This window comes from Cinclus cinclus, chromosome 2, assembly GCF_963662255.1.
Source record: "Cinclus cinclus chromosome 2, bCinCin1.1, whole genome shotgun sequence".
NCBI classification, from domain to species: domain Eukaryota; kingdom Metazoa; phylum Chordata; class Aves; order Passeriformes; family Cinclidae; genus Cinclus; species Cinclus cinclus.
This window is the reverse complement of record NC_085047.1, coordinates 78902771-78929798: the sequence shown is the minus strand read 5'-3', so window position 1 is coordinate 78929798 and position 27028 is coordinate 78902771. Positions and strand designations below refer to the sequence as shown.

At 39.5% G+C, this 27028-nt stretch overlaps 1 protein-coding gene across 1 annotated transcript in view; it reads right to left on the bottom strand.

Moving 5' to 3' along the window:
• Positions 1-24618, bottom strand: part of CLYBL (citramalyl-CoA lyase) — a 103516-nt gene extending 78898 nt beyond the window's left edge. Inside the window, exon 1 of the mRNA XM_062514936.1 lies at positions 24416-24618. Coding sequence (XP_062370920.1) covers positions 24416-24618 — 203 coding nt within the window. The remainder of the gene's footprint in view (positions 1-24415) is intronic.
• Between the last annotated feature and the right edge of the window lie 2410 nt (positions 24619-27028).

The following is a 27028-nucleotide window of genomic DNA, read 5'->3' as shown; positions in this document are numbered from 1 at the left end:
TCCAGGAAGTATCTTTAGGTATGACTGCAGTAAATGGTATCGCATGCCAATTCTTTGACACACATTCTTTAATCATCACCATGCCTTTTCCTTGTAAAGTCATATTTTATGTTCTACAATAAAAAAAGCAGAGGAAGACATGGATTAATTAATAGATCTGTTTGTCTATAGACTTATTTTAAACAGTGGCAAAGCTTGGGGTGCTCTGTATATGAGCAGTTAGCTAGTCTGGTAGGAAACATACTCCCGATTATCTTGACTTCTGCTATTTTGATAGAATAAAAAAATCCCCAGCAGTTGCTTTTTTAGGACAAAAAACCCACACAGCACTGCAGTCTCGATTATACTGTTAACCCTGTGCCATAAAGAGGAGGAAAATCTTACATATGTTTCCTGGCTCCAAGTATTTTAATGATTCAAACTTAGCTTGACTATGCTTTAAACTAAACACATGGACAAAAGCCAAGTGAATTTGCTAAGACAATGTTTCTTCCTTTAAGCACTGTAAGTTAAAACAAGGACTAGGCTATTGGGTAATGCTCATTAAATTGTTTTACAGCAGCATATTTTCATTCATAGCATCTGGCAGCATGCTGAGTGCTCTTGGGTCTTGGAAATAAAACTAAATTTCTTCAGCAAACATAACACTCTACTAAAGTCTTCATCAAATATGTAAAAGTAGCTGGCAAGTTAAAGTTACTCATGGTCCTCTGAGAACCATTTCACCCAAGAGTGAATAGTTCATCCTCAGGCAGGAGAAAAGAAAACCTATTTGACTACTAAGAGACACTGCAGTTTGCAATGGCAGCCATACAGCGTGACTGCGAACAGTGAAAATTACCCCAAATTATGCAAATTTCCCTGCTGTAAGCTTCATTTTCACATTCCAGCATTGCTCATACTCATACTTAACTGCACACACCTGTGCAGTCACATTGGAGCCAGCAACATATAGCTCACAAAGTACTCACACAAGTGATTTCCAGCACTTTAACCTGTGCCTCTGTTCTCTGTTTATTTGCTAAATCATGATCCCTGGAAGATCTGCCAAACACACAGAAAAATATTCATTGCTCAAGATCTTAAATCTTTCCTTCTACAATCTTTGGCATAGTGTTGGCTAAGTGCAAAGAGCATTTTTAGACATTTCACTAAAACGATTAAAAAATCTGGATAATTTCCACAACATGTATTTTTGACCCCTGTGCATGTAACTGCATACCATCATATCTGTGGAGCTGTGGAAGTAGGACAGAAGTGATCCAAGACCCACAATACCTCCTGAACAAGACCCAGCTAATGCAGGAAAACCTCCTACATATTATTTCTGCAATATGTGCAAAAAAACCCCACTATGGAGAAAACATAATGGTTTTCCTGTGTCGAATTTACTGGGGAGTAGCACACCACCGCACACAAATAATCTGCCAAAAACAAAGGAAACTTACACAGAATTACGAAGCCCCGCAATTTGCATAGTAATTCTTTCTAATTAAGAAAAGAAGATTCAAGTTGTTTGTTATAAACATCAGCAGGCCCTGTGCAAATACGAAGGGCTCGCAGCCGCGCTGAGTATTTGTCGAATCAAAGCGACTCGCTGGAGAGTTTTATTGGTACAGCTGCGGCGCATGCATTTTATCACACATGCTAATAATCCTGGTTATGGCACTAACATTTTAATCATTTGTTCTCTGGGCTTGTTTCTCAAACAATTAGCACTAATGAATGGCCAAAATACCTCGGATCATATATGTCTAATTGCAGTCAAGAGCGGTTATTGTCCGCATGTACATTTCAATTCACCTCTGGGGATAATGTTTGTTAATTGTATTTCTTTATATAGCAAGTGAAAAAAGGCTGTTCACTCAAAAAGGGACTAAGTGTTCTCTTCTTTCCCTTTGTTCCCACAAGAAGCTAAAGTCACTTCAAGAGGCACTTAATCCCATCATCCATGGTTACAATTGCCTTACAGCATCAATCAAAAAGAATCTGAAGTAAAATGATGCAGCTATATTGTGTAATTAAAAGCAATTCAGGTAGTTATTACTTGGGGCATTTTCCAGGTCCAAATACTTAAAATGGCACTGTGGGGATTCTAAATACTGTAGTGTTTTAAATTTGGTGAACTACAATATCTCACAGAGAAAGGGAAGGAATATGCAAAAAAAAAAAATCTCCTAGTGTGTATTGTAAAGTGAAAGAAAAGAGGAGGAACAGCCAACGTTTGAAGTGACAAAATCTACAAGTCTCCATATAAAAGGGAAATAAAAATATCAAGAAGACAGAAAAGGGGAGGAAAAAAAAAAGGACAGCAGTTTGCAAGGAAAAGAAATTCCTCGTAATTGTTTAAAAGTTAACATGTGAAAAAATGCTAACATTTCCTCGAATGGAAAACAAAAGCTCATGTCACAAGCTTTACCATCAGAATACAGGTCTCCAAAATCTTAGTGCTGTCCTAGTGGAAATAAATCCGGGTAAAGCAAGCAGCTCTTCTTTAGGAAAGAAAAAAGAAAAGAAAAAAAAAAAAAGAAAAACACTTAGGTTAAAAGTGAAGAGCTATGGTATTTACTTTTGAATAAAATGTAAGGGAAGGAACTTTACGTAACAACTGCCACTAACCCTGATCCAATTATGCTGAAATTAAAACTGGGGGGTTATCAACATGCCAAACACTAAGCTTTACATTTTGATTTCTTCCTTTGTTCCAGACTCAGTACGGTCATTTCCCTGACCCTCAAAAAACTAATTAAGAAACCCCCCAAACCTAAGCCCTTGCCAGGGCAGGCAGAACCCACCAGCTCTCATGGTCTGAGATCTCTTGACAAGCAGTTTACCAGCTTTGTCTGATTTTAAACTTCCCACCATAAGGCTCATACTGTCTCACACAGATGTAACGTGAACATTAATTCTCCTGAAGCTGATGGAACACATGAAGGTATAAAACTGCCCCCCCCAAAAGTGTGAAGGTGAAAGAATAAACCCTAGTACTTCCACAGCATCCTAAGGGAGACAGGCGGTCTGGACCCAGCTGCGGGGACTGAGAGTGGTGAGTCAAAGAAGCGCTCACAAAAATTCAGCGAATTAAGAAATTTAACCCCCGTAACAACCAGCTTTGGATATCAAAAGGGACAGATTGAAGGGGGTTGCTCCTGAGAGCGCTTGCCTGCTGGAAAAACTGTAGCAGGGAGAAATGAAAAGGGGACTTCCAAGTGACCTTTCACAAGCACTCACTCCAACTGATCAGGACACGTTGCATTATAGCCAAAAAAACAGAGAGCTGAACCAAATGGGGAAGGAGACCTCCACTGATTAAAAAAAAATAAAAATAATGACACAGAGAAATGCGAGTGGAAATGAAAGCTAAGCACCAAATCCAAAGTTGCTGGAAAGTAATTTTAGGAAAAATATGTGTCTTTGTCTGCTATTATCTCCAGTAAATCAATGTAAGTTATATAACTGGACACCAGAGTAAATATTGAATACAAACCAGGAACTTATTGGGAAAGGCTTAAAATTATGGACCCCTAAGCCATAAAATGGTAAAAGGCTATCACAGGTTAAATAGTTAACCAAACTTTCTCCTCCCAACAGCACTAAATGTAGGAAAAAAAAAAAGACCTTTTATTTACCCCACCATGTTCTTTCAACTACATTTGACCCTGTTGTTTTGGTTCACTCTGAGGTCCATCATGCCTTAAATTGCTTTGACTGAAGATCAGGCATTTTTTTCTTCTCAATTCAAAATGGCCAAATTAGACAGCGAAGATAAAAATAAAAGGACCACTGGCTTCTCATATTACTAATGTCTCCTGTTTTCAGGGCAGCAAAAATAGTCTGTTTGTGAGGAAGAGGAGAGTGCTGTGGTTCTTTGACTTAAGAAGTGAATTTCAAAAGAGATTTAAATAATGGCTCAGGGTGACAAGGGCTGCTGCTTCCTACTAATGGCAACAGGCTGCTCCTCTTGGGCAGCCTGTGTGTGTGTGTGTGTGTGTGTGTGTCTTTGCTATCATCCAAGGTTAATTGGTGTCCTGTCTTGGTGAGCTTTAGCATATGTGACATTGTGACATACAGTTGAGGCTTTGCTCCCTTCCTTACGGTGTGGATAACTCTGAATAACTCGCCATGCCCATAAAGTATTCTCGAGCTGAGCTGTACCTCACTTTGCTTTTACCATTGACAAAGTATGTGGCTTCTTGGGATGCTTGCTGCTGCTTAATCAGACCCACAGCACTGCAGGGCAATGGAAAAGCACTCTGTCTGTAACACATTCACTTTGCCACTTTCACCTAAGGAACATGTAGCTAAGATAACGATTTTCCTGTCTTCTTAAATATAAAGATACAGATATAAACACTAAGTATGGACAGCTTTTGTTTTAAGAAAATTTTAAGTGCTTTCATTTATTCAACTAATTCAGTTTATAAGTTGCATTTTTAAAATCTACAGCACTGTAAAGAGATTTTGCAAAATTTTGTTTAGCTGTATGTTTTCTTAAGGGAAACTCTTGCACTACATATTTTAACAGAACTCAAACTAGTAGCAGCAACAGAAATTTGCAATGTGTTTTAAAAGCCAAAAACACCCAACAATAAAGATGAAGATCCAATACCAATATTGAGAGATTTAGAAAAAACTACACATAGATTAGCCTTTTTTAAGGTGTGCATTGAGAAGTAAGTAGATACTGCTTCGGATATATGATGACGTGTGATTTGTTTTGATTTACTTGGGCTTGGGATTTGTTTACAGACAAATATGCACTACGTGCTATCAGAGCTGTGTGGCATGAAGGACAAAACATGCCTTTGGAGGTTGAGAATCTTCCAATTCAGGGGGGCAACCAGGCAGATATAACCAACAACATATCCTGGAACATCCCATGCCAAAATCTGTCTTAGGAAGTGAATATATAAAACCCACAAATCTGCAGTGGTTGCACTTTTATACAGCCAGAGCCATCCTGGTGGCCTCTTCAGAAAAGCTGAACTTTGAAGACATTCTTTATGTCACTGCAAAACTACTCTTATCTCTTCCAGTTTTCCCTGGCATCTTACCATCAGGTACTTACTTCCCTTGCTCCTCATTCTGCCAAAGCCTTTTCACACACTGACTTTGCACCCACCCATCCCGGTGTACACACGCAAAAATTGGTAACTATGTCAGGGAAGAATTTCTTTTCTTACTGAATGTGTTTTCCCCCTCTTTTCTTTCCCACTCCCCTCTATTCCCTCCGCGTCGGTTCCCACACCAGGACACTGGGAGCATCCCCAGCTCTTGCAGCCTCTGCCACTGGTCCAGCTGTGTGCACGTTGGCTAAATGCTACAAGGTCAAGATCGAGACCAGGATTCAAAAATTCCACGCTAATTACTGTGATTAAAGTCCGAGTCACAAACTCATCCAAAGACTCCTGAGCAGTTTAGGAGCAGGCTGCTAATGAGTTATATACAAAATAAGACACAAGCACTTGATAAAGTCAGAATCAATAAAGTGCCATTCCTGCCTGTTAAAATGATCTTGCCATCCATAACAGACAGTCACTATGTTCACCAGAGCCTGTGCAGGTTAGATATCCATGTCTGCATGGTGTGAGAGAAAAGGAAAACAGTACAGTCCTTGAAATCACTTCTGATTTATATCTGAGTTGAAATTACACTGAAGTTGTGACTGACAATATTTATTTAGCAAAAGAAAATGAATGGAGTGTCAATGTACTAGTGCTGCAGAAGTCAAAAGAAAGAGGGAATTTGTCATCCGCTTTGGGGCTTTCAGAATTTCTGATTTTTTCTTACAAACTGTTGTCTTCATAGTTTTGGTTGTGGTGGGGATGTTTTGCAAACTGAAGGTCCCTTCACACTTCTAAGAATTTTTCACGGGTATTTTATCTCAATTTGCAATTTATGTCAGTCTGCACTTAGTCAAATCACAAACATTTTGATGATTCCTGTGTATAGAAACATAGGTAAATTATAGTACTAAATAGAGTACAGACATTTTTACCATATAGGAAAAAGAAAACAATATTTCAGTATTCTCACCATTTTAAAATTGCTCCTGTAAACACCATTGAGCATGTGCCTAGCCGAGAGAAATCAAAAGGATAGTCAAACATTTGCAGTTAACCATGTGCTTAAGTGCCTCCAGGACCAGGGATTAATTTTGAATTATGAAACTGTTCCATCTCCATGTGTTCTTAGGCTGTACATGGGTCAACCTGCTTTTTTTCAGGTTTTTGTACAGACACTTGTGCAAATTGAGACTTAGATGTATACAGATGCAGTCCAGGTGGTGAATATTTTTAAAATAATATAAAGATGCTCAATTTCAGATGGAGGAAAAAAACCCTGCATGATATTTTCAGAATAAGATTAAAAGTAAAAATACTATTTATGTTTAGCTAAGCATTATTCTCTAGAATTATTATATTATGCAGAGGAATTATTAAATGGAAGAATTATTTTGTATTAAATGGTACTTATTCAGAACGTTTTCTGCGCCAAATAACTGAGCAGTGAAGAACAATTTAGCAAGCAATTAGCAAATATTAAACCGTTGAAGAACAGAACTATAAAACTACAAAGCACTGCAGTTACATCAAAAAAGAGAAAATGTTGTAATTACATCAAAGCTGATGCAATATGACAGAAAAAAAGAACGAATACACAATGCTATTAGTTCAACAGCAATTGTGGCCACACTAATTGAAAACCAACCGCTCTCTGGTTTTGAATACAAGCCTGGTGGAAATTTAAAAATATTTCCTAAATGGAAGATGAAGAAGAACGCTTACAAATCCTGCAGTGCTCCAGGCAACACTTAACTTTGGAAATGTCTACAGGCAGAAATACTACCCTGCAATATGGCTCAGGATGGCACAAACAAGCATCTGTGTTTATTTTTTAACTAGTGGATTTATAAGAGCAGTGAAATCCCTACATAAGCATTTTATATTGACCTGATATGGACTTACTGTTTTAACCAGCTTTTTAACTAACTCCACAAGTTAATAAAGGCAGCTACATGAATCCTTACTGCCTACACATTAAGATAAGAAAAACATTCATTAAGCAATATCCAGACTGTTTTAATTACAGGAATATCACTCTTATTTGTAGTACAATGTTTGTTAAGTACAGTATAACATTTTCTTAAAATGCCCCAGAGGCAGTTAAACTCTTGATTAGCTATTAAAAAAAAAAAAATTCCCTTAACTTCAATCACATGAGTTAATGCCTACTGCAATGAAATTCCAGCACTTATAATCATGTAAAAATGTCATATGCAAATCTTATTAACCATGAAAACATTTTATAAAATAAAATGAATCTTCTGTGCTGTTAGCACTACTAAATGTTAGCAAAATGTCGGAATATTTCTATGATGATTGTGGTAGCAACAATAATAAGCCCAGCCCTATTTCCTTTGAAAATGACACCAATTGAAAATCAGCTCTTATTTTATTAAGTTCCAAATATAGCCAGGAATGTCCCAAAATTCTGACTTCTATATTTTCATGTCTTTAACTGCATCTCTGTTCTATTATCCAATGTTAAAACATACCAAACTAGTAGCAGTGGGTAGATTAAAAAATATTATAAAGACAGAACCTTCATGTAAATAGACAAAAATAAGCATTTTATTTAAGTGCTTTATTATCCAATAATGAAAATTCCATTTTTCCCCTGCCTTTTCCAGTACATTACAAAATTTGACATTATTACTGTTACTGTACAGAGGACAATGAAACATCTGCATTTTCTCCAGTATTTATCCTGCATCTCCCCTTATTCCTTTGCTAACATCACCAAGAATTAAAAAAAATAGTGACCAACATGATGCATTAAAAATTGCATTATTTTTAAAATGCATATTGAAACATTGTTTTCTGGTTCTGTCTCCCTGACTTTGCATTCCCAAGCTTTTTCAAAGGCAAAAATTTTCTTGAAAAGTAAAATACCCTTAAAGGTGACATTTCAGGAATCCAGGATTAAAGGAAATAACAAATATGGTGAAATTAATGATAAATAGGTAACAGTTGTCAGCTCATTTTGATCTTTTACATAAGCAGCTGAAGGATAATTTTATTGTACAGGAACAGGCATGCCAAACCCTAACTCAGCAATGGCCCTCCAAAACCATCTCCTTACTAAAGTCAGCAAACTAAAAATTACAAATTTAGCACCCACCAGTCCCTTCAAACTCAGCACCTCTCTATCCACAGAGTTCCCCATAGTGAGTGATCAGTATTTGCTACCCTGAAAGGGACAAACCCCTCACTCTACTGAGCTGGTGGGTCAGGTCCTGCCACCCCCATGGGTGCATATTTAGGGGGTGTGGCAAAAGCCCTGGGTGCACCTTTCAAGGGCAGATTCAGCCTTAATCCTCCTCCTAACTCAGGCAGCTCCTGATGTCCCTTGAGGAGGTGAGCATGCCTGGGGAAGAGGAACCCCACCCCAGGATGTCCACAGCAGGAAACCAATTTCAAGGAATACATCACTCATATCATTACAGCCTGTCCTACCAGGCATAACCTTTGCTGCATATGCAAGCTCAGAGACCATAAAGGTGCTGAACATACCAGGCAGAAAATATGAATGTGTGATGGAGGATAAACACTGGCCAAGGAATACAATTTAACACTAAATCAGAAGATTGCTATAGTTTGTTTGTTTGGTTGGATTTTTTCTGTTTTTATAGCCCTATTCCTAAACCACTTTTCTCTCCTAATTCTCTAAACGTTTTCACAGATCTCTTCAGATTAGCTTTCCCACATCCCAGGAGACACAGAAACCTGTCCTAAAACAATGGCTCCCAGGTCCCTGTTTCAGATCTCCCACTTAGAAAGTCTCATATCATTTGATGGTCGGTTAGTCATCAGCATGGACACTTTAAAAAATCTTCCAGACTTAAAGTCAGATGGAGTGAAAATCAACTTCTCTGCAAATCAGTATGATTTTATTTTCATTAAAAAAAAAAAAAAGGTCAAATTATCAGGTAGTGGCTCTTTTTGGGAGCACCTGATGGGCCTGCGCAAGTGCAAGGGCAAATCCAAGCACTCTTATTTTATTACATGCTCTGTGAAAGTTTCTTATCTGTATTTCCCAGGTGAGATTACCTGTGTGTTTATGGTTGCTATAACATATATTTACCATGGCCAGTGAACACATGAAAAGGCCCACTGACACTGAGGCAAACTGAAGAATCAAAGCTGCTCCCCTCACCCCTCACCTCTTGTTTCACAGGATGCCCCTTTTCTCCCAAACATCACAGTTCTGTTGAATGAGGATTTCCTATCTCACTGCATTGTAACACACACCTTCATCATTGGTCCCCCTCTCTTAAAACTAAAATTTAGAAAACAGCCTTGTCCTTAATTGCTGCCTAGAGGGGAGGAAAGAGCTGGACATTAGAGAGAAGAGAGGTTGGCAGAGAGGGAAGGGAAAAAAATAGACAGAAGAAGAGGCCACAAAGCACACAGCTTGCTTGGGAGACCCATGAGAAAGAAATTCATCCAAGTGCCTCAGTTTAAGAGTGAGGGTTTTCCCCCACTCAGTTCTTGACTGTTCAAATTGCTGACAGGCTGTTCAATATTTGTTTAAAAATAAGTGAAGAGGAAAAATCCACTGCCTCCCTTGCAATCTGCATATATAAAGAAAATGGCTTTTAGCTCATAATGATGGCACATTATAGATAAGCAAAAGTCTTGGATTACATGAAAATAAAATCTATAAGGAGAAATAGGATTAAGTCTACTTCCACATAACAGCTTTTATGACATTTAAATGAGCAGCTGTGTTTCTTTAAGTAAGTGTTATAGCATTCCACATCTGTATAAAAACTGAACGACAGACACTTTCCACTCACTGATATATAACCTTGTGGGAAAAAAAAATCCCCGTGAAAATGCATAAAAGCATCACTTGGCTTTCCTTTAAGTCTTCTTTAACAACCTGTGTCATGAATACAGGTTTAGGCTTAAAGAAATAAGACAGTTAGATGACATGTCTTTTGTCCTATACTGGATAAAGAGAAAAATCATTCCATTATTGAATCAGCCAACTTTTTTTCTTTGGGTAACATTTTAGATACACTTCAGTGCAAAGGCCTTGATACATATAATTCTGCAGAGCATGCCAGTAATCTGCAAGAATAGTAAGAAACAGTACGTCCCAAAGTGGATAATATATATAAGGAATTTGGATCATTTGAACCAGTTTTAGTCTCACTTAGTGCCTTGTTTACCATCATCTGTTTCCTTGCTGATAGGAAGAATGTCCCGGATGTTTCAATTTTCATCTTCTTCCTGAATAACAATTTAGTCGAGCTGGTGTCTCAGTAATGGCAAAATTTGTTGACAGAGACTAACATCAGATGTGGTGAAAAAAAAATTGTGGCTAATCCACTTTCCTCTCTAGAACACACCCAGCAGGCAAAGCCTTTCTCCTTTTTTTGTGTAATTTGAGTTTAAAGGAGAACATGCAAAAACCAATCACCTCACTAGTTCTGTGTGCAAGCAAGAACAGGATTTAAGGCTCTAAGCTGACATTAAAATAGGCCTGCCCTTAAAGGCAAGGTTTTCTTTTGGTCTGCAGCCACAACAGTTGGAGGTGAACACTTATTTGTGTGCATGCTTATGTTTATATATTTTTATGCTTGTATATATCTGTCTACATACACAATCTCTTTATGTATTTGTGCACATATAAATGTAAATATATAAATGTGCATATATGTATATATGTATTTATATAAGAAGACCCAACACGGTACGGTACAACAGCAGCACTGATCAGTGGAAAGTGGCAAAAACACTTGACTTCCATAAATCCAAGGAATAATAAAACAGTTTTTTCCCCAACTTTTAGTCTCAAACATTCCTCATACTTTGTTGGAATAAACTACCTGTTCCTGCATCCAGCAAAGGCATTAGAGTGGGAATTCTCCCGTGGAATACAAAGTCTTCCAAGAACCTCATATATACCAGACTGAAGGCTGTTCCACCATTACTTATCGATGGTGCTGCCTTGCTTTTGCAAGGCTTGAGGTCTTTTCATCACACACTTTGCATCCACACACCGTGGGCATCCCGTGTAAATTGCAAGCTCAGGTGTTTTATATTTACAGCTGCTGTAGACTGAACCCCTGTCTCAGTGAGCCAAAGCAGTGCTTCCCCTCACATTAGTGTTGTCTTTGACAAATCCCTGACAGAATAAACAAGCCACGTGTTTTTTGCCACAAATGGCACTCCTTTCCACTTCATCTCTTGGACCTCAACATTTTTTAGCCATGGAAAAGTGAACACTCATACCCTCTTTTCTTTGACCCTGCTCATACTACTTTGGAGCCAAAGGAGGGAATTCAGGGGCTGTTTCACCAACTCTCAACCAGTATAAGTTAACAGGGGAGAAGAAAGACTAATGGCTAAAACAGGCATTTACAGCAGTACCTAGAGGCATTAAAGTGAACCACAAAAGTGGGGGTTGGGAGAACAGATAATAATTCTTTCCTTTTTCCCTTTTGAGAAGCAACAGGATAAGGTGGGGCATACTCTTGCCATGAGTATATTAAGGGTCTTTTCCAATCTAAGTTATGCTCTCCTTCCCTCTCCTAAGGGCCCAGTCTGGGTTGTAAAAACTACAACTGAGGCCTTAGAAAAACAGACTCTGTAGCTGTCCAAGGCAGATATAACGTAAATCGTTTTCCCACCATGAAAACAGTCATACATGCTAACTTGAGCATTTTGAAGATGCTGTTACATTTCAATCCACAAAAAGGATATTACAACTACTAATAAGTACATTTTTTCATGCCTCTGTGGCTTATATTGGTTTGAAAAATAAATAACCAGTAGTTAAGTTGCAGGTGGTTGTAATTACACTGATCTTCAATATTCTGTTTCATTATTTTCTAACCTCTTCAAAAATGCTCCTGTTATGAAGAAAACAAACAGAAGACAGATTCTGGACCAGGACAGATTGAATTATGGAGAAGTGAAGATAAAAGAGGCTGGAGAGACAAATAAGGTTTCAGGTGGCTGCAGTATATTTATTACCCTGTTATTTTAACAGACATTCACATCTTGATTCAAAACACACTTTTATTACTCTCTACACCTTTTCCATTGCTTAGAAACAGCAATCAACAAAGCAATATTTAACCTACCACAAGGAATATTAGGATGGCTTTGAAAACAGGGAAGATGGAGAACTTTGTAAGACCGTTCATGTTTGAGGGTCATTAAGGAAGAAGCCTAAAAACTGTCCACAGGAGGAAGAGAATGAAAGGGTAATTGTAAGCTGCAAGAAGCCAGGTCTGGCAGAGTAATGAAATGAGGAAAGCCTAGGACCTGGGCAGCACAGACATAAAAAACTGAAGCTGACATGCAACAGGCAGTCTTGCTTTGACTCACTACTCTAGAGGTGAGTCAATGCAAGAGAGGCAGTCTTGAACAGCCAGCACACAGCAAGGCAGGACTGGCCAGGAGAGGGGTGACAAATGCCTAGGGTCTTGGTGAGACAGCCCCCAGGCACCACAAGGGCAAATGGGTTTTGGCTTTGTGCAAGTGGCAAGGCAGACTCTGCCAGGATATGTCCCCAACTGAGCCACCACAGAAGATAAGGAAGGACTGGGGGAGAGAAGAACAAGGAAAGGAGGTGAGACCATGGAAAAGAAACCACACCATCAACCAGGGATGCAGAAAAGGATACATAGTAGGCATTCACTCAGAAAGTCTGAAGAAAACAAGGTCAAAGGCAAGATTAAAAAAGCAAGGTGAAGATGTAACTTAAAAAGAAAAAAGAGAAGAAGGGAGAGGACAAGGTCTGCGGAGATTTTGGTGAGGGAAGAATCAGTGAAGCAGGGACTGAGGAGTGTCTGGATGCAGCATCAGAGACAGAGAAGATATATTGACTCAGGGCAGACAACTGTATCACTTAAGGAAAACAGGGGTAGAGTGGCATAAGTCTTTGAGGAACGAAGCAGTGGAAAGAGGAGTCAAGGATGGGAGCATGGGGGAGGAAGAGGAGGAAGCAAAAAGGAAACAGTGGGATCTTGATTCAGCCAATAAGCTGAGCATAATGTGAAGAGTTCTGAGCACTCGTGTAATATCACTTTACTGACCACCACTCGGAATCAGGGCCTGCTTCAGGAGCCCTTCCAGTGAAAGACTGGGGAAGAAGATGTGCAAAACACATAGAGCACAGTGGTTCAGCACAGAGAATGGAAATTAAATGGGAACTTCAATGCTCATTCCAGAAGAAGCTCTTCCAAAACTTTCTAAGCGTGACCTTTTACTTCACTTCACAGAGAAAACAGAAAAATGTTTTTACTTGGCCTACAAGCTGATTTCCTGCACAAAAGCGATCATTTTAATTTAGGCCTCTAGATTGTTTTGCCAGCACTTAATGATGCATAAAAATAAAGAAACTTCAGCTCCCTGCAAAGCAGTGCGAGTGACTGAACTTCGTTTCAGTAGCCAGAACTGCATCTATTAAATGTGTGAAATGCTAAAGGTAACAGTGTCCAACAATAGAAAATGAACCAAAAGGAATTTAGACCAACCTCAGGAACCAGTTTGCCAAAATTATGGGTGAATGCTAGGGAAAAGGGACAATTAATACAGGGACAGATGGCTAAGCAAAAACAAAAGCCATTATCTAAAACCTGGCTAAGGAAAGCTTAGCAACTGATTGTTCAACAGAAGGAATTAAACAACTCAATTAAATATAGTACTATCAATAGTTTGGATCATCAGGAATAAGAAAATAGAGGACTTGCTGTAATTTGTGGCAATATTGAATTCTTTCTGTGCTTACATTAAATATTAAGGTGCACAAGTTTTGCACAGAAATAGACATTCCTCATCCTTGCGAGAAGGTGTCTTGTAGAATGCAAGCAAACTCTAGGCCAATAATAACAAAAGCTTCAGTGACTTGACAAGTCTTAGAAAACCCTAACAGTGTTCTGGAAATGGTCTGCAGCTCAGGAGATCCTGCCGAAATAAGACAGCCTTTCCCTCCCCTCTTGATTCCTCCCCAAAACACGCAGGCATATAGTCCTGGAAAACCACACTCAGATGAGACGGACAGTCTTTGGCTGTGTCCCCATGGGGGTGAAAGGCTACTCCAGAAGAGCGGCATCATTTTTTGAAGGTGCCCCACCTGAAACACATCAGCTGACAGGCACCACTGAGTAAGAGCTGGGAGAAAAGGTTCGGAAGTGGTACAAGGAAGATAATGTCTCACATGTGGTTGGAGTCATGCAAGGATAGAGATCTGAGACCTCTGGCAACTTTTAGCAGAGGGAGTGTGTAGCACAGGCTCTGACAATCCACTGGTATCGCAACCTGAAGTGGTCTCTGCCAAGCAGCCCAAGTAAAACTGCATCTGTGGGAGTTGCAGCCGCTCTCCATGCTAAGAGCAGGCACACACATTGCAGTCAAATCACTTGGTCCCATACAAAAAGAATTAACTCCAAATAAATGTTTGAATCTCTGCCTGAAGCCTCTGTACAAACATTGATTCTCTCAGCGGAGCACTACATGAAAAGTTGCACAAGTAATGAAAATGAAGCCTTCTAACAGCTTTACACAGCACAAAATGATGGCTAAACCTCTAAACCTGTCTGCTATCACTGCCTCGTACAAACAGTTTGAACTGATAGGCCTCATTCATATGTGCAAGTGATGTTTGGTTCTTTTAGATACTTTTGCAGTACTTTAATTATTCTAGTAATTAGCTGACATGCATTGTTTCAACATATCACATCTCCATGGTGGCATCAGCAGTTTGTAATAGAGGCTTCTTTAAGAACAGAAACAGCTTCTTAATTTTTTTATTAAAAAAGTTAATAATTACAGGAACACTGACAGTGTTGCTATAGTTACGACTATATCAGCCTTTCACTTACAACTTCCCATTTTCAAGGGTCAATAACTCAGTTGTCAAAAATCCCACTGGGCAGTAGCCTGACACATCTTAGACATAAATGAAACAACTGCATAAATAAAAATCAGCTGTTACACACTTGTGAACATTTTGAATCAAGTCAGTCTTTCCATATGATATTTTTGAGCATCCGACAGAAGGTTTTGAGATTTTTTGTATACATTTTTTGGCAGGTTGTTAGTCCTATAGGTGCCCCCAACATTTTTGGCAGCTGCCAGAGGGAAAGGAAGAAGAGTCATCACTTTTTCCTCCAGCCATTTCATCCCACCCCACCAGAAAGGAAGCAATTCTGGACGTGCCCACTATGCTCTCAACAAAACTTCCCCAGGATTTTCAGGCACAAAAGCTTCACACGCATGTGCAGCAGCTGGATTACCACAAAAGACCATAACGGCCCTAAGAGCCGTTACGGTATATCAAGTGAGTAAACCGAAAACTAAGAAGGATTTACACAATGACCATAGTGGCTCCCTGGGAGCCGTTACGGTCTATCTGGTCAAAAATCCACTTTTCAAAGAGCGCCTAAATATGTGTATACCCAACAGGGCCTTGAATCTCCGGAGCAACTATCACACACATTTTCAAAATCAGCCGGGGAGGAGAAGGGAGATTACACCAAATGACATAAAGATAAGTTTTTTTTAATAATGAATAAAAGACACATCATGCAAATTCTAAAGACCTACATTTAAATGGAAAAAATTGCATGTTAAGTTGAGAAATGGGACATAACATAATTTCTTCATTGTCAAAACAGGTTCTTTGAGTTTTTTTTTTAAATGAGAATTAAATGAAAAAAGAAATTTCCAACCAAAGCAAATCACTTAAAAAATAAAAAGTTAGGTTTCAAGAAGTGTAGATATAATGCAATTACAGCTTGGTTTTGAGTTGCAGTTCTGCTGCATTTCAAGTCTCTAGTCACGGCACAAGTTGGTAACAAGGCTCAGCTTTGCCTTCCCTTAATTCTCTCCCATTGTGTCACAAAATGAACAAGTTATTCAAGACAGTAATTTTCTCCATAAAAGTCGCGTCTATTTTTTTTCTAAAAAGAAATCTATAATAAATCATCAGCCTACTTACTTTTTCTTCTTCCCCTTCCTTTACATGACATATTTGTTCCTGCAGCAAACCTGTAAGAGAACACTTTCTCTCTATGACCTGAGATAACGGTAATGTTGAAAGAATGGCCTCACTTGTCAAAGATTAGAGGGCTGTCTGCAGCCTACACTCGTCTTTACTTCAGCCAAATAGGCCCAATAAATGCTAATACTCAGCATGACACATTGAGAATGCTAAGCCTCAACACTGACTAAGAAGAAAGTATCACAAATTTACTGAAATTATCTATAGCACAATAGAGAAGAGAAGGAATTAATCAAAGTCTCTCTCTTAATGCAATGCTTGATTGAACTATCCCAATCCCTTTTTAAATAGGATAACCTAGTGGCAAGTGACCCTGATGACACATCCTAGAGAGGTACACAAGTACCACTTGTTCGATTTTTTTTCTTTTATGACCTCATTAAGAAGGATTTTGAAGATTGTTCCTGAGTATGAGAACAAAGTGTCTGAAGATATCTCTAGCTTTTAATGTCTTTAGCCTTTTGCTGTTGAAATGGATTTTGAACAAGTGTTTATAAACTAAGTACATGCACAAGCAAAAAAAAAAAAAGTCTGTAAAAATCAAATCTACTAAAGCTACCTTTTCTTAAATGCAAAGACTAGCTAAAGAAACCAGAAAGTTTTGCCAAGATGAACTCATGATTGCATCTACCCCCCCCGCCCTGTATCCCCTCTCTCTCCTTTCCTGTTATAGACCCCATTAATTAGATTTGGCGGCAATTTTCCCTCCCTTATCCGGGAAGACAGAGTCTGCCAAATCTGCTGGTGTGAATATACTCCATCGCCAGTAACATTTTTTCCTAAGTGTTTGTTGATTCCATGCCTGGATTTAATATCAAGGATTATATTTTATAACCAGAAACAAACAAACAGATTTATAACTGAAGATCGAAAGGCAAACAGCAGAAAAAAAGCAAGCCAAGTATTGAACCTAAATGTAGCATTTTTATTGACTTCTTAGAAACCAAATAACCTGGCATATTAGTGTGTGCATTCTGCAACAGACATTCAGCCCCATTGTACTACTTAGAAGAGAATAAAAAGAAACCCTACTGTTTGAAATCCAGCGGAACATCCCCACAACAGAGCACAACTGTTCCCTCATGCATGAATGGGAAGGAGATGAAAGAAAAGATGGACTTCTGAGGTACAGCAAAAAACAAAGACAACAAAAGTGCTGATCATGAGGGAATGACACAACTCATTGCTGCAAAAAGGATGAGAGAAAGGAGCTCAAACAATGGTGCAGACAGCTAAGTGACATGTAGAAGAATTGAAAAATCTACAGAAGTGTCTTTTCTTTCCACACTTGATGAGAAACAATTAAATGTTGGTACATCTGTCATAAAAAAGATAATTGAAACCTGTTACCATCATTATAGACAGTAACTTAACTACCAAAACTGTAACTGTCCAATTAAGTGTTGCCCCCTCTGTTATCTATACCATTTGCTAAAATGAAAAAAAAAACCCTTTAATGCTGGTGATGATTTACCACCAGTATAGTTGTTACAAGCCATGGAGCTGAACTGGCACGTTTTATAAGGTGGATATTTAGTCTACAGGGATGTTTGTACACACAGGGATGGGGGAAGGCAGGCACACACGGGTGCACGCAGGCTCACATCCTTGAGTGCACGCATTCACGCACTTGCTCTCGCAGACCCACCAGCAAGGACAAATTTTACAAACAGAAGAGGTTTTGTGACAAGGAATCCAAAAAGCCCAGATAATTGCCAGAAGCCTCACTAGGTGTTTACTCCCCTTAAGGTCCACCAGTCTGTGTAAACAACACTGTGCTAAACTACTCCACTGACTGTTGCTACTTGCTTGATACTGTGCAACACTCCACAAAACTGCAAAGCAGTTATTGACCCTGTCAGAACACCTGATTAATGGATAAATGCTGTAATTGATTAGCAGAGCAGTGTGAATTAAAACAGAATACAGCATCAATAATGAGCCACTGACAAAAGGTAGCTGACATAAAATGTGAAATGGTAGCCTGCAGCCATAAAATGTAAAATGGTAGCCTGCAGCCATATCTCATCAAAGACATGCATTTCTTAAAAACAGAAGAAAACACTACCCCTGAAAAAAACCCACAAGTACGGTGTCCTGTTCTCTGCATTCTTTAGGCTTTTCTCTTGGTAATGATTAAACCACCAGCAAAATGTTATGGGAACTACTTGAGAATCCAGTTCATACATCAAGTAAGGCAAGGCAGTTAAATGACTGCATTATCCTCTGGGCTACTCTGCCCTTAAAGAAATTCACTGCTCTCTATTTTATCCTGGTGAGCTGTGATTTTGGAGTGGCGCCATGCACATCCAAGGCTGCCTTCGGAGGGGTGCACAGGCAAATCCCACAGTTTGTAGGTACACAAGGGAGCCCCACAACGGTGTCACACCAAGGAGGCAACTCGGAGCTACAATCATCACATTGTTACACTTGTTTTCCATTCCCTTAAGGGCCTTAGGAGGCCAAATGATCCCACTTTTGTTCCTTTTTCTTTCTGATTTAATCCTCCTCTAAGGCATTACATTATACCTGACATTATATGAAATAGATTATATAGATTGCATACAGCACCCGCAAACACACGCGATGTTTCCCTGCTAACTGAGTTTGTAACGCAGTGTCAGAATCACCGAGTTGCTTCCTTTCATGGCACCTATCTTGGTCTTCCAGCTCTTTAGGCACCGTGAATTACTCTGTGCATTAAGCAAGTTGACACACCTAATGTAATGCCATCAGACATATCAAAGCTGTCCTGGTACAAGCAGAAAAAACATTAGCTTGAGTAGAGCACTTAATGCAATTACGTTGCTCTGACTTCCTGAGCTAGCTCACTCAGAAGTAATTTAAGCATTTCTCCATGACACTGCATTGTACCCAGCAAACAGAGCCTCTGCTCAAAATGGTTGTTCCTACCGGGTACGTCTCTCACAAATCTCTATATGTCCTTTTCCTCCTTAAAACAAAACCCAGAAGCTGTTAAACTGAAGATCCAGGCTTTTGATGTGAAAAATACGAATAATGAAAAAAGTGGCATTATTGCCTTGCAATAATTCTCTCAAAATCTGACAGTCAGGTGCCCATTTTACATTCCTCTGCAAAGCATAACGTATTTTTCTATCAGTTCTACAAATTCACAGATATATATTCAGAGATATAGTCCTTTGGAAATCCACATCTTTTAGGATAATATTTTTTTTCATCAGCTAACCATGAGACTTAATTTGAGCACAGAATGATTTTTCTGCTTCCCCAGCTGTTTCAGGACTGCTACTTTTTCAGTGGAATCACAACTTTTTCAATTTAAATACTTTACCAATTTAGGAGCAGATTTCGTTACATTTCATATGGGTAATCTAAAGCATTACCGGGGTAGGTGATCCCTATTTATCAATGAAGAAAATCAGGTATTTCCAAAGAAAAAGCCTGGTGTCTTTTGGCTGGAAGATCTGCCCTCCCAATGTGCCTCTCTGTGTGCATTTACTGACTGTAGAAGTTACTGACTGTAGAAGTTACCTTTACTGACTGTAGAAGTTACCCTAACAACTTGCACTATAAAAGCTACAGCTACATCATAAGGCTTCTGTCTAAGCAATTTAAGATAATTGCAATTAAGGAGGCTTTTAACCCTTCCTATAGTATTCCAGTGTCCTCAGTCCTCCACAGCTCTTTGTGAGGACCAAGGGATGGAGAAACCAGGTGTGCTCTTGATGCGTCCCCTCCCTACTGCAGAAAATCTCCAGTCCAGCAGGAGCTCCCTCATGGGCACCTTTTCATCCTAAAACATGGCTGGACAAAAGGGGGGGCAGGTCACTGTGTATATGAGTTTGTCCCAGGAAAGGGGATCCTCGGTCTCCCCCATTGCCCATGTTCTCTGAGAACGTGTTCTCCTGTGCTCCAGGATACTAGCTGCTTTGGGGAGGACTGAGGCATAGGTATATTTCTGCCATATGAAAAGCAATTGACATTTCTTTCTTGCTGAGCTTCAACAGGAAGAATAAGGGATCCTTGATCAAAATAGCAAATGGCTGAACAACTTGGGCATTTTTGGAGTTTGAGCCTGGTCAGAGTGATGGTGAGACTGAGCCCAGGTCTCACTGCCAGGGCAGGTGGAGTAGCAACTGGAATATCAGAAATGTAGGCACCAAGGCACTCCTTTAAAAAAAAAAATGAACAAAGAGACCTGCTGACAGCTCAGCTATTTCCTGGAATAACTAATTTACTTTCCTGACTCCAGAGAGCCTGCTGGTGCTGGATCATCAGTGCTGGGGGACAGCTGACCATAGCCCTGATACAGAAGCTTACAACTGACAACAGGAGAGCTTACACTGTCCACAACCATGGAGAAAGCACCAGCTTTCTACTGCTTATTATCAAACTGTTTTTACAGAAATGAAATCTTGTCTCCTTTCCTTAGCAATTTTTATATTGTATTGTAAAATATGAAACCTCATTTCAGCCTAGAAGTATACTAAAAAGTAACCTAAAAATTCTTCCAGCAGCCCAAAAGAGGAGCCTACCTTAAAAAAATACTGACAAGAGAAAGTTACATCAATTTCAATGGAAGCGGGATTAGGCCCTTTAACTTTCTTTTTGGGGGGGGATGGGACGCGCAGGGAAAAGGAGAGACGAAACTCTGGCAGCTGAAGGTTCAGCTTGATCCTCAGAAATTTTAAAGAAGACATTCTTCTCCACAGCTATTGTCAGAGCTGGAGACAAAAGTAGAGGCCCTTTCAGCTGCTGAACTTAGCCAAAAAGCCATTTGTAACTCCTGCAGAGCAGTGCTTTTATAGGTCAGGGCATACTCCAAAAAAGATTTTCTGTCTTTTTCATTCTCTTTTTGGAAGATTTGGTTAGGACCCTGAAACTTAGCTCAGAAATAAGCAAAAAAAAAAAACATTTCAGCACATTACGAAAGAGCAGTAGAAAGATCTCCATCATTTTAACACAAAAGTGCATCATTTTAACACAAGCACAGTTTTTTGATTTGGAATTATCTTTTGCTAGTTGGTGTACACACCTGCAGCAGTCATTGCTTCTCAAACTTAGTTGTCCATGAATTTTTGTTTGCGTTTGGGTCTTGAGATTCATTAATGCATAGGTAAAGAGGAATTTTGGAATTTAATTTTTCTTCTAGTTCCTTAACATCAAGAATCTGGAAAACAGTTTTAGTGAAAACATTTTACATTTAATTAGAAGGTGCTAATTTTTTTTGCCTAATAAACTCAATCAGATGGGCCAGATGAGAGGGATGCAAGCACCCACAAAGGAAATGCCAAGGTAAGAGCCATGCTCTGTTTTTGCACCTAGCTAGTGGGACAAAGTTACCTGGAATGTATGTCTGACTGCACTCTAAGGGCTGCTTGAGAATTCAGGCTTTAACTGAAATGGTGATCTCAGTACCTGGGGGACCAGATCCTCACCTAAAAATCCTTCCTGTCCCCCAAGAAATGCAACTGGAACTATTTGCTACAAACAAGCAAACAAGAAAGGAGCAAATCCTACAGAATTAAACAGCACAAAAGGAAATGTAGTCGGAGAGAAAAGGAGATTTAAGATTGATAGAAGGACACCAGAGCCATAAAGTTAATATAAGAGCAGGAAACAAACCTGAACATTTTGTCAAAGGATAATATTTTGGGAATCCACATGCCCAGCATTCGTGATAAAACACTGCTCTGGTAAAACACCCACTGATTTCTGTGACTGATTAGCTAACTCCTGGTACACATTTAAAGAGAGCCATCTTGTTTAAGTATATTTTACTCCTATGAGTCTTCATGGCTAAATCAATGATAATCAGAGGCTTTCAGACAATGGTATACTCAAGGCCTGCCAAACCCAAACAAATCTCTGATGTGTGCAGGTGTTGAACATTACACTGGTAATCAGAGTGGTTGCTTGGCCCATATTCATATTTACAGTGGTGGCAAATGAGCAGTATTTGAGTTGGTTAGAAGGTATTTTTTGATACTTGTGCAAAATGAAAATATGGGCTTTGTTTCACCCCAAGTAATATTCCAGCTTTTTGGTGTACTATCTTCAGTGCAAACCATAACCAGGTGTCCTCCTTTTGATATATGCCCTAATTTCTTTAAAACATTTTGAATACCACCTCAAGACATTGTCTAACAGTAATTTGAACTCACAACTGAGCACATGCAAGTACAGCCCCAGAGATAACGGAAAGTCACAGCATGCACAGCAGAAGGAGGTTTCAAAAACAATTTTGGGTTTTTGTTGTTTTTGTGTTTTTTTACATGGGTAGATTAGGGTAGATAAATGCTGTAAAATGAGGTCTGCTTCTTCCCAAATACCCAAAGCTCTCAATTCACCAACTGAAGTCACACAGAAGTGAAGACAACCTTTTGGAAAGAGGATTTTCTGTTTCTAGAAGGTTACTGGGGATGAAAACTCATGCCAGCTGTGGATGAAAACTTCACCAAGGCAACCATCAACCACTTTGAAAAGCTGATGGTGTGTTTGCAGGAGTTATTTAAAAGTCACACAGAGTGTTCTATGTAACGCTACTAAAATATATTCCAAAGTTAAAGATACATAGCATGAATAGTTTCAAAAGTTATTTATATATAATACTTTCCAAAGTTAGATATATAGCATGAATTTAGAAAACTTAGTCTAAATTGACTTGTATGATTACCTGTAATGTTTAGCCCTTAAATTTTTTTTCATGTAGTATAGACCTTCTTAGCTTACCACAGCAGTTCTGTTTTGCCAATCTACACAGTTTTCCAAAGCTAATTGGCATTGCTTACACTGAACTCAGCCAGTCACATAAAGATGAACAGAATGTGCAGTTTCTTAAATGAAATTACTTTATTACAGATCTCAGTTAATACCAAATCTATACCATGCAATCTTACTAACATCACAGACCTTAGCAAATATTGCTCTGAAATCCTGATGTGAAGTGGTCATGTAGAGCACACATCTAGCTAATAGGACAATACTAGCCAGTAAAATGCACTTATTTTTTACGTTCAGCTCCCCCTCCTATTTAAGAGCAAGTAAAACAGTTCAAGAAAACACTTTTCTCCATTGCATGCAATACAAAAAAGAACTAACACTCCTGTTTCCAAAAAGACTAAAGTTTGGGCATAATCCAGAATAATGATCAGTATTTTTACGGATTTTGTATTATACAAAGGAGATTAAATTCTGCCCAGTGGATTTTACAGCATGTGCTGCAATTTGACCCTGGCAAATCTCTTTAGCACATAGTTAGTTAGTGACATCAGACGCTAAGAGTTTGTCCAGGCTTACAGTTTGTTTGTTTGTTTGTTTAACACAGTGGAACTTTGTATGAAATCTATTCACAAATTAAGTAGGAATCTCGATGGCTTTGTTCTAACACTCTCCCCCCTTTCTTCACCCCTCAAAAAAGGGCTTCTGGATGAAGAGTCTTTCTCACTGGGTTCACTGATGTCAAACTCAGTTCACTTTTAGGTACTTGCCTCCAAAGCAATGCCAAAGTAGGAATTTCAGGAAGTCTTTATAGTAAATTCCAGTTACTCAGTTCTGCATTAGTAGAGTTCAATTGACTTTAATTGTCTGAGACCTCTAATGTGAATGGCAACTGTTCAGTCCTCATGCAAAATCATCTGTAGCCACAGACTGGACACGTACTCTCAGTGGATGCAAATAATCTTTAACTTTTTACCCGATGATATTGTCTTTGAGACATAATAAAGTGGGCTGCTTTTAGTTGGTTTGAAAATGAGAAGGTTTTTTTATCTCCCACCTTCAGGTCAGTGTGCTCACATTTTTTGATGACTTGTGGTGATGTCTCTACTTTTCATGTTTAGTGTGGAAGAGCTAAGTGACTCCCACATGAGCAACATAAACTTCTTTTATGTTTCTGTAGAGAAAATTAATCACACAGGACTCCAAATAAAATTTTGCTTTTTAAAGTCTTCTGCTTTTTAGGATAAGACATTAAAATAATACATTAAAAGTATAAAGATCTTAGAAAAAAAACACAGGGATTGCAGATAGATTCTCCTGAAAAGATGTTAAATCAGTGCTCCTTCGCCTCTCTAAAAATGTCAAAGAGTAACTTGAGGTGCAGCGTATTTTTTCTAATGTTCCAACCCTGCTTCTACCCTGAGCGTGCCAGGTTACTATCATATACCGTGTTATTCTGATTTGTACCAGACAACTCTTAATTACTTCCACATAATTTTAGGCACATGCTCCCCGAACCCTGCTGCTTGCTTCTGATATTCCCACAGCACCTGCACATGCTCCCCAGCTCCAGAGCTGGGAGCCGTGGTGGTGGGGAGCAGACACGAGCTGCCATCTCAAGGCACACCTTTCCTCTCCTTTCAACTCCCCGGGCCACGGGCCGAGCCCCAGAGCCACAGCTGGCATCTTCCCTGGCCGGCTCTGAGGAGGGGAGCCGAGGGCAGGCAGGCCCGGCTCCCCGGCACGCTTATTTTCTTCCGCCCGCGTGCGCGGATGCCAACTCCGGCGTCCATAAAACTGGGTTACATCAAACAGACCAACCGCCGTCATCTCCCCATCATTACCCCCGACACAAGTCCTGACAAAAGGCCGCTGCCAAGGCCTCCGCTGACAGCCTGAACAATAGCGGCCACAAAGGCCTTTTCTGCCTGCGCAGATGACATAAATCTGATGCTATAACGCCGGCGCGACTTCAGCTTGCTCCTTATTTATTTATTTAATAAGCCACTGTCATCCATCTCGGGAAGGTGGCTTCCAAACTCCAAATTAATCAAGCCACTGAATGCGAATTTCCATATTGCTCTGCCAAAGGTCTTCTCCACATCAATTGCCGGGAGAAGGCCCCCGTTGTGCTTTGGTGTATTGTGTGCGGAGCTACTGCTGCTGCTAAAAGCCACTCTGTTTTTAATAAACATGCATTGTTCTTTTTGTAGTAAATCCAGGAAATAATACCCAACTGGGAGCTTGGGTGCAGGCTTTTTCGTAGCGTGAGCAGAGCGATGGATGCATTTTCATGTCGGTTAGTGCTGTGATGGCTCCATTTGTTATTGCTCAGAAGGTATTTAATTTTTCAAAAATATAAATTAAGCCAATATTGAAGCAATGCTTTCTTGTTTATCTTGGGAAACCTCAAGCTGAGCACACTGATCCTGAATTTCTGTGTCGATCATGTCACTTCACCAAACAAGAGGTTTGCTTCAGGTGCCCTGTACCCAGCTGTCTACCCGACTGCCAGAGCAAGGTTTTCCAGAGCACTATGGAAGAAGTACATTGACACTTCTGAATCCAACAAAATCAAAACCTCACTGGTCTAACAGAGACAGGATTTTGTTAGTTTGCCTTAACATTCTTCAGTTGACTAGGTATCAGGTATTGAGCCTACGCAAGTTATGTTTCCTTTAGGCAGTCTGTTGATAAAGAGGCAGCTCCCCATGGAATGGTTTATCACTGCTGTATCAGGGATGGGCTGAAATACCTTCCTGAGGAAAATCACAATTCCTCTCTCTTTAATACACACCCACTACCCTGTGTTGTACAAGCTCAACCAACTTTCCTGTTGACAGACACGACAAGCAGAAGGGTGGCAGCCCCAAGATAGTAGAAGCGAAAAAAGAAGGGTGGTTCTCACATGAGGTTGTGACTAGAGGGACTTGTACATATGGCTGCACAATGGCCCTTGGACAGGTGTGTATCACAGTCCAGACACTTGAAAAATTCTCCTCAGTGGCATAACAGGAAAGGAAGGCAAGAGACAGGTCAACATCAAGAATGAAGGGAGATTGATAGGTCTCCTTCATCTGCTCTATTTGAGCACATATATGATGCTTTTCAGGACTTACAGATGTAGAAACAGAATTTATCTGCCTCACAACAGGTTATTTAAATTCATAAAGATGCAATGTTTTTTAATTAAAAATGTTAATAGGGAGTTTTCATTAGAAACTGAAGTTGAAGCCTCACCTTTTTTCACAAGGGATGATATTTTGGAAATGAAACATGTAAAAGGCTATAAATAGTGCAATTAAAAATTCCTTCTTCACTCAGCTAGTCAGCTTCCAAATTTGCACAAAATTTTAGTGGTGTTTTCGAGAATAAAACCAAAAATATCTCTGAATAGTTGCATTGCAAGAAAACCAAACAAAATACAGATGGCACTCACAATATTAATAAGAGTTTGATGGACAATAATAGGCACAATAAAACCTACCAGTGAACAAAGAGATGAGATCATTATAGATATGTTCATAGTATTTTAAGCATTCCTTTTCCATGAAATAGCAAGAGTAATTTTTCAACTGGATATTCTTACTTGAGTAAGCTTTTCACTCCAGAATAGTGAAATAGCACAAATAGATAGCATGTTTCATTTTCCACAACCTTAGAAAAACCCAGTAGAAAATATCAGGTTAAGTTTCACAGCCTATCTCAGACAAAAAGTAATGCTCTTCTAATGGGGGTTAACTATTTTCTTTTGAAGGACAGACAGTGAAGAAGCTACTGCCCAGAGCAAGAGCTGGGATTCCCATGATGGGCTCAGGCTCCAGAGGCTCAAACACATGACAACCCACAGGAGAGACTTTTACAATCAAGTAATAACACACCTTTGTTATCCCTGCAAACAGGCTGCTTGGCTTCCAAGAACAGAAAATGGATGGGGGTAGAAACTACAAAGAAGCCTGAATTTGCAAAAGAGAGCAGGTCTGGGGAGGAACTACCTATATCCTATGCTGTGCTTTCCAACTACTTTTGCTTATTATTCTATGACTCTTCCGTGGGAAGAAGTAGCCCTTCTATGAAAGCACTGGGAATGGAAACCGCCCAGATACCTGTGAGACCAGACAATAAAAAGTTTTGGAGCAAACCTGAATGGTGTGTCTGGAAGAAGCTTGATCATCTTCAGGCAACTCCATGCAGAACAAAACATCTGAGGTGCCAAATCAGACTTTGAACAAGTCATAGG